At 33.5% G+C, this 8,732-nt stretch overlaps 1 protein-coding gene across 4 annotated transcripts in view; it reads left to right on the forward strand.

The window, feature by feature from the left end:
* LOC108978512 (protein msta) overlaps positions 1–5,048 on the forward strand; it is a 13,009-nt gene extending 7,961 nt beyond the window's left edge. For 2 of the 4 annotated variants that reach the window (XM_018948848.1, XM_018948847.1), the window contains 6 exons: positions 1,190–1,760; positions 1,821–1,993; positions 2,058–2,180; positions 3,296–3,489; positions 3,711–4,024; positions 4,082–5,048. In XM_018948848.1, coding sequence (XP_018804393.1) covers positions 1,190–1,760; positions 1,821–1,993; positions 2,058–2,180; positions 3,296–3,489; positions 3,711–3,931 — 1,282 coding nt within the window. In that variant the 3' untranslated portion in view covers positions 3,932–4,024; positions 4,082–5,048. Of the gene's footprint in view, positions 1–963; positions 1,128–1,189; positions 1,761–1,820; positions 1,994–2,057; positions 2,181–3,295; positions 3,490–3,710; positions 4,025–4,081 lie in introns of those variants that run through there. The other 2 variants (XM_018948849.1, XM_018948850.1) reach the window with 2 other exon arrangements.
* Positions 5,049–8,732: the final 3,684 nt, after the last annotated feature.

Genomic DNA, 8,732 nt, shown 5'->3' on the forward strand with positions numbered 1-8,732 from the left:
AGCTCTTAAATGTAGCGGGTAGGTCCTCCGCCTAAAGGATTTCTATTTTTTCTTGTAATCAGATTGACAAATTCTTATCTCGTTTCCAACCGGATAACCTTAATGTTACAATTATGAGCTCATACTTGGAGACCGTTTCTTAGAGGTGTCTATCAACCAATTTTTCAGAGTACGCAGCGAAAAATAAAGAATTTGTTTTTTTTTGGACCCACCCTAATACATATATATTTTATATTGTTTCGAAACCTGTTTTAAAAAATCAAATATTAAATTATTTTGAAGAAAAGTGCTTTGTCACGCCATTAGTCCAAACTAGCACGACTTATTTGATTTAAATCTGCTTCTATGAGTGCTTTTTACCGCCCACCTGCACAAAAACAACACTGAAGAAACTATAAATTAAAAAGTTGTTTAAGTGTGTTTGTTGTTTATTCTGTATTGTTTTCAAATTTTGTTAAAAAACGTAAAATTTATCTAAAAGGTGACAGCTGTGAAGGTTATTGCAATAAAAAATTATATATTTGTTTTGAAAATTTCCCGAAGACACACCCACTACTATGAATTTCATAAATTTTGACTTTCAAAAATTGTTTACATGCAACATTTGAATGCGAACCCAGCAATGAGACGACAAATTGTATTTTGAAAAGCTATTTTTAATAACAAAGTACAATATTTGAGATTATTTTTAGAAAAATATACGATTTTATTGAGTGAATTGTTTTGTTTTGGCRCTGTAGCAGTTTCTGTTTTCGATCACGTAGATCGAGATGCGGAACTATTAATAAAATTATATTTCATTTACAAAAACAACTAAATGTAAAKAAATTTGTGTATCGATGAAAACATACAAACATATATACATATATGAATATATGTATGGTTTTTTTTACAAGATTTTAAGTATGAGCAATCAAGTTTCGAAACTGTACCCGCAGCATTTAAAAAGGCGATCATTAAGTGAAGCACTTCAGTCATGCCGTGACGGTGCTGTAAAGCAGAACAAACTAAAAAGTTTGAGAATTTGGCAAAATTTTTTGAAAGTGATTTAAAATCGGATTACAGAAGTGAATTAGTAAATTTCAGAATTTTTGAGTTTTTGAAAAATGAGTCGCTGACCTTTTAAGGTAGCAGCAAGGATTCAAAAATAATATGTATATTAAAAACTTTGCATTTTCCTCCCCGTCAGCTGCTCGGCTTGCAAATGGCCTATGTGTGGCCCGCAATGCCGCGGTTTGCATCAGCCCAAAGGACACACCGCACAAGAGTGTGAGCTGTTGCGTACGCATAAACTGGGCGAGGCGCTGGAAGCCATACGCGACAAACCGGATTTGGTGAAGAACTACTATGAACTCATACTGATTGTGCGCATCTTCCTAATCAAGCAAAATGCACCGGAAATATACGCCGACATACTGCAAATGGAATCACACACCGAGTTGCGTAAATCCAATACCGAATTGTGGCAATACTATGAACGGAATGTGGTGCAAAGGCTGAAAGGCGATTGGGGCATGGCGGCGCTCACCGCCGATGAGATACACAACATTTGCGGGATTTTGGATGTGAACTGTTTTGAAATCGGTCAAAATTCGGCAAARGCTCGTTGTTTATACAAGAGCGCGTTTTTGTTGGCGCACGACTGTTGTCCCAATACGGCGCACACCGATGATCCGCAAAGTTATGCGATCATCTTACGCACATCGCGAGCGATACGAAAGGACGAGGGCATCACATTGAGCTATGCTTAYACGCTGCAGGTGAGAAGGAGTGTCCGAGTATAGCAAAATTTGACTTAATTTCCTTAATTGAACAACCAGGGCACCCTGAAGCGTCGCGAGTTCATGCATGCTGGCAAATTGTTCTGGTGCTGCTGTCAGCGTTGCACCGATCCGAAGGAGCTCGGCACGGACTGTAGTGCATTGTTGTGTCCGAAGTGTAAAAGCGGATCTGTACGTTCTGTAGAGCCACTGAATCAATCGGCGGCTTGGTGGTAAGTTCAGTTTTCATAAGCAATATCTTTTCAAACCTAAATACATTTTTTTTTTTTCAACTAGCTGTGATCACTGTGACTATGCGCTGAAATCGGTGGAGATTGTTAAATTATTAGACACAATCAATTTGAATTTGGAAAGCATAGATGCGCACAGTATACCAGGACTGGAGGGTTTTCTGAAAAAGTGAGTACAAYACAAGAATTTTTCCATAAAAATATTATAAATATGGCTGAGTTGGAAAAATAGCGTCARCAATGTATTTCTCAATAAGTGGCCTCTAGCTCTATTTGGTTAGATGTTTGGGGTTAGATGGGTTTTCTTTGGTAAAAAAAACAGCCTTTTTCAAACATTTTTTTCTCATATAAATTTTTTATTTTTACAAGGATACACTATTAACAAAGAAATTCTGAAATTGACCCTTCATAAAAAGTTGTGCCTTGCGGGATCATCTAAGGTGAAAAAAGTACGCGTTTATGTTAAAACCTCAATTTAAAACTTGGACAAAAGAAAAGAAAACTGAAAATTGGATTTTTGGCAGATATTAAAAAAAAAATTAAAGTTTCAGTGAAAATTTCCAGAAATTTTGGTCTTTCAAATAGTGGAAATCGAAAAAAAAAATAAATCATTTGACTAAGTCTTTAAGAATTGTATCTCAAAGATCTGTGCAAAAATACGTGAAGAACTGTGTTCTCGAGAAATCTTGCCAACCGACTTCAAAAACACAGTTTCGAGAAAATCGCGTTTAARCAGGGCGCCTCGAGCGCACAATGTCTCAAGGCCGTATTTCTGGAACTATTACTTAGATCAACTTGAAAACTTAGGTCAATATTCTAGAAGAGTTTYAGAATTTAATAAGATAATACAAAAAACCGATTTTTTTAAACCCGTAAACCCATGCAACCCCTTAACTTACTAGAGCTTTTCCAACCAGTGGGGTTATTACTTTCTAGAGAATTATTATTGTGCAAAATTGCATATACAACGTTACAACTATTAAATTTACCGTTAGAATAATATTGTATGTGAACAAGTGAAGGAATGAAAAAGGCGGCGTAGCACCCCACACTTTTAAGCGAAATCTCATTAATCTCGACAACTTCTCTACCAATTTCAATCAAATTCTACAACTACTTTCCTTATAAAACAATTCAAAATTTCATCTGATGTTATGCTGATTTTTCCCAAATATGTTRAATTTTTCCTACATAATGAAAGAGTGAGGTTATGTTACATTATAAGTCGTCTTATCAATATCGTAAGGTAGTTGTGAAGCGACTAAAAAAACTTTTCTTTCACAGATATGAACGTGTGCTCGGACCAAACCACTATCTACTGCTCTCAGCGAAATATTCTCTCTGTCAAATCTATGGTCGTATTGAGGGTTATCTGCTACATACATTGCCGCTTGAAAATGTCCAGAAGAAGGAAAATTATTGTCGCCATTTCCTGAGTATTATTAATGTGTTGGAACCAGGGCTAACACGTTTGAGAGGTGGGTAAAAAATATTTGTGATTATACCAAAAAAGTTAATTAAAAAAAATTTAAAAAGAAATAAGTAAAAAAAGTAAAAAACGTAAAAAAAGTAGAAAGGTGAAGAAACAAGTAAGAATAGAACTAAGAATGTAGAAATCCCAAAAACCACAATTAGAAATGTGAAAATTTATAACAAAATATACAAAAGAAATACTAAAACAAAAAAATCTCCCTTCCAGGTCTAATTTTATATGAACTGCATGGGGCTATAATGATGCGTTCACAGCGTTTAATGATGGCTGGCGGTATAAGTGAGGCCGATTTCAAGCGTAACATTAACGAGGTCATTAAATGTTTGCAGGAGAGTCGAGATATTCTGCTGTTAGAACCYATTGGTTCGAGTGAACATGAAATGGGCGCAGCAGCGGCRGGTGCGCTAGCAGAAATGGGCGTCAAGTGAATCGGGCAGGACTTTCAACATTTGACTAGTGAAACATACATTTTCGTATGCATTTTACTGTAATTTTTGACCTCGAAGTTGATTTTATGCGTGGTAAGCTTTATTAGTGTTTTAATGGCGAGTTTATACTCAATATAGCTTTCTCCTTAGATGTCGTAATTTGGGTTCTACAACCGAAAAATTGTTCCATAAAAACCACAACAACACATTCGCACACACATACATATYTTTCATATAGTTTCAACTATACATATTTCCACACAAAAGCATCTCATGACTAGGAGTAACATAACTTTGCATGATCATGCACAAACATACATGTACATATAAGCACGCAAATGATATTCTACTCTCTGAAGCACTATTACCAACATATATCAGCATACACATACCACTACCAACATATCTGCCATTATATTCTATACATTTACATCCACTTAAGAATAAAGTCGCTCATTACATTGTTTTAGTTTTAAAGTGTTTCATACTATGTCGCTCTAAAAATAGTGGGTAAGTAAGTTCATCAACACAGATCACTAGTCTATTCTCATTGATGCATGATGTTATTTTGTGTTTTGTTTATTTTTGAGGAGTTTACTTGGAAATTCAAAGAATTTGAGATGAATTCACTTAAGTTCAATAGATTTTCATCAACTTTATTTCTTCAGTCATTTCAACCACAAAATCAAAAATTAWAAATCATATAAAAATACCCTCTTTAATTTACAAATCATGTCCTATTAAACATAGTTCACAAGAGTTTTGTTCAGAAATAGTTAAAAAAAAAATTGGTATCTAAAGTCACAGATCATCGATCATATATCAACATATATAGATCCATTCATGAATCATGCAACAAATCATAAATCACAATTCATCAAAGAAAAATCATGAATCACAAATTTCTATACATATATTGTATGTCATATATGAAGAAMCTTCAATCGTCTTGCACCTCATGGATTTCTCTACTCATTACACATTCATCGTCAATATTCCACACTTCACTGATTTCACCTTCATATAAATTAATGGCTCACGTTGATTATTTTTGAAAATTATTTTTTTTTGGCATGCTCCATTTAGCATAGACATGAACAGTAATATTCCGCAAAAATTGAAGATTTTTCAAAATTATTTTTTTGGCATGCTCCATTTATCATTGACATGAACCACTATATTCCGTAAAAATTCAAATCATCATAAGACGATCATTTCGTTGAAATTTATCATTTATTCACTTGCATGGTGAAATTCATAATATCACTTCTTCGCTTGTTTTATTTTTGAAAAACCATTTGTTATTCATTCATATGCATGTTTTATTCATAAAATATTCACTAAGAATGGTTGATACATAGTTTATTCGCCATTCATTCACTATCATAATTAAACATATTTTCACCTCATTTATTATATGGTTCGTAAATGATCACTGAAAGTTTGAAATGTATCATTAATCATTGATCGCCAATCATTCATAATTTTTCATGCCTCACGTATCAGATTTGACATTCTCCATTCATTGTATGCCACATATTTGAAATAGGTTCGCACTTAGAAAACTATTTAAATCCCTACTCRTCAATCATATAAAAATCAGACAATAAGCTATCATATTTCTATCAGTTCATGGATTTATCATCATTCAGTGCGAGTCATAATCTTAAATCAAAATTTATCTAATTCAAACTTGTAGCAGTTTTGCATGCTGAAAACTTCAAAAAGAAACACCTTAATCATCAACCTTAGTTCGCGATTATTATTTSAAAGATCACGTATTTATGATTTAATTGATCAGTCGTTAGTCGTGACATGTCTCAGTCAATCGTCAAATCTCACATACCACCTTTGCATGCTGAACACTTAAAAAAATATCAATCCTTACTCATCAATCATAGTTCATAATTAGTAATTTTACCATTACTCTCCATTTATWCGAATATTCACTTATCATAGGCTTCATTTCATATTCAGTAAATAAGGTTACTACATTGAGCATTCTAGTCTCACTTTTCAGTCATAATTCACGATAAGTGACTGAAAAATGTCTTTTCATTTCCTGATCAATCTCATTGGATTCGCCATTATTCATATCATATGTCATAGCGGTCCAAAAATCGGAGAATGACTGTTTGTTAATAATAAAATCTTAACGAAATTGATAGGAGAAAAGTTTCATGTGAGAAGTAGTTAATAGATTGGTTGATAGAGTCCGAGAATGATTATTTATTAATAACGAAACCTTGATGATGTTAAAAAGAAAGTTTCATGTGGAAGTAGTTATAGTTAACTATGTATTATAAAATCAGAGCGCAGAAAATTACTCTAAATTAAATTCAGAAGAACTTCCGAAGTACATTCAATATTAAAAATATGTTGAAAGGAACATTCTCTCTGTAGAATTCCCCAGAAAATAATTCGGGATCCGCCGCTGATATATGACATATTATGTATTCCATTCAATTTGTAACAGATTTCACAAATCTTTTTGGTCTATAGTTTAATACATCCAAACTAGAAGCAATGCATGACATTTATTAGCTGTCATCAGTTCTCTATAACAATATTTGATTATTTGAAATCGATCTCACTCATAAAACATTGTAATCTACAATAATTATTTTGACATTTGTCATYTATTAGCAGCATATTTTTCGATCGCTCCCATATAAATTTGTGATCTAAAATATTTATTTTATTATCTGTCATATATCATCACCTGATCTTTCGTTTATCGATCTCTCCCATAAACCGTTGTCATTTAAAATAATTATTTTGACATCATTTATTTGGATATTCAGCAGCATTTCGTCTATCGATTATCTTTTTTATCATCATCTTTTATTATTTGCATGTGCCATAAATTATCGTTAATTTGAACCAACATATTTGTCATTTACTATCTGAGACCTACAATATTATATCATGCGTCATTTGTCATCTATCATTTGTCACATATAATTTTATTTTTAATATCTTTAGACTGTTATCTGCATGTTTCTATCAAAGAGACCAGTCATACTAGGCACTTTCATACAAGCATTATGGATAGTCATCCACCACTTTCTATCTTTCACATCAAACATGATGATCCCACACACGAAAAATTATCTAGTGAGTCGCATTATTTAGATTACACAACTGGACTTGATCATTTGGAGGAGATAACACCAAAAATGGCCAGTTAGCGGTACTAAAGGAAAGCCGGAAATTAATTGTTGCTGTTCTTATTATTGTATTCTATTTTAGAACATGCGAATAAGTAAATATAAGAATCTATGTACATGTGCATATTGTATATGAGTATGTAAAAAATAGTAGTATGCCTCTAAATAATTGAGTAGTTTCATGTCCGTAATTAAAACAATTTGTGGTATAATAAGAGATAACCGCATAAAAAAAACATTATAATGACGTCAAAACAATTAAATTACACTTACAACATTTGTTGCATGTTGAATGGGGTTACAAACCGCAACAGTGCACCGCAAAAATATAAAACTCATACAAGTCGTAGGTATTGTTTTTATTCGTAGTTGAAAGTTTATGACATTTGGCATTTCGGATGGTCTATGCGGCGTCGTTATGATCGGTAATTATAAAGGCAAACAATTTGAAGAATTTTATGACCATCGTGAGATACGAATGTGATAAAATGGTGAATTTGTGCATTCTAAGGCATCAGAAAACATTGTTCACAGTCTTTCAATTAAGTTATAGTGACTAGTCCAAATTTGATTATTAATTTATAGTTTGTGATGATAAGTACAMCCAAAAGCCTGTCGCAAAAAATGAGATTTCTACATTTTTTTCAAGGGAAAAATAATAGCATTTATATTATCTGATATTCAGCGCATACTAAGTTTTTCAATAAAGTTGTGTTCCTCTCCAGGTCGTAAGAATGGGGTTTAAGTGAGCCTAAAGATTAAGAAAGGCGCAATGAAGACTYAGAGCTCTTGGACGGAATCTGATTTGGAGTTATATGTAAGGATGACTATGTATGATAGACTATATGTGAAGTCAATGTTAGGCAAGACCTGAACCACAGGATACTGGCACCGTAATGACATCTCGGAGAGAACAACACAGGCGTAATTTCTTTTATATATTCTTAGGCGATTGCCTAGAATAAAAAACSAGTAATGAACCGGTCTATTGTACCCWCTTCTTAATCGYAAAGACTCTCCTAGCCCCAGCAWRTTGATAAAGTGCTGGGTGYTAGCGAAGCRATGTAATCCCTATTTGAAAATATGGATCCAAGTCAGGCTCAGTGTCGTAGTACCGGAAAATGCTGAATTTGTCTCTAGGGAGGCTAATTACATATTTAAACCTAATGCGATTGCAAACCCCCATTAGCAACATGATATGTCGTATGTTTTGGAGTTGTTGCCAATAACTCTCTCTGCCWACTCCTTCTTCCTTGCGGACTTATGGAAATTTATTTTCGAAAGAGCACAACTGAAATCACTTGTGGCCTAATGGGTCAATACTTTTTCAAGTAGTTTTAAGAAATGTCATAACCAAAAAATTACATAGTGCCTAAAAGTACACCAAAAGGAAATATAAAAAAGTGGGTTGGGCGAAGAATACAATGACTTTTCTTATATGGTCCCCACAGCAGCAGTACCCATAGTAAAGTTGGTGACAGAGATAAATACCACAGTCAAGAGTATTTACGGCTCTAACGACTACGTGTAAGGTTTAAAAACGARCATTTGTGAAATATGGACATTACCCTATTGGGTGAATATATCTATAAATTCTGTAAATATATCACTGGCCAAAGGGCACTTCGTGT

The sequence above is a fragment of the Bactrocera latifrons genome, unplaced genomic scaffold (assembly GCF_001853355.1).
Source record: "Bactrocera latifrons isolate USDA-ARS-PBARC rearing strain unplaced genomic scaffold, ASM185335v1 scaffold_123, whole genome shotgun sequence".
NCBI lineage: Eukaryota > Metazoa > Arthropoda > Insecta > Diptera > Tephritidae > Bactrocera > Bactrocera latifrons.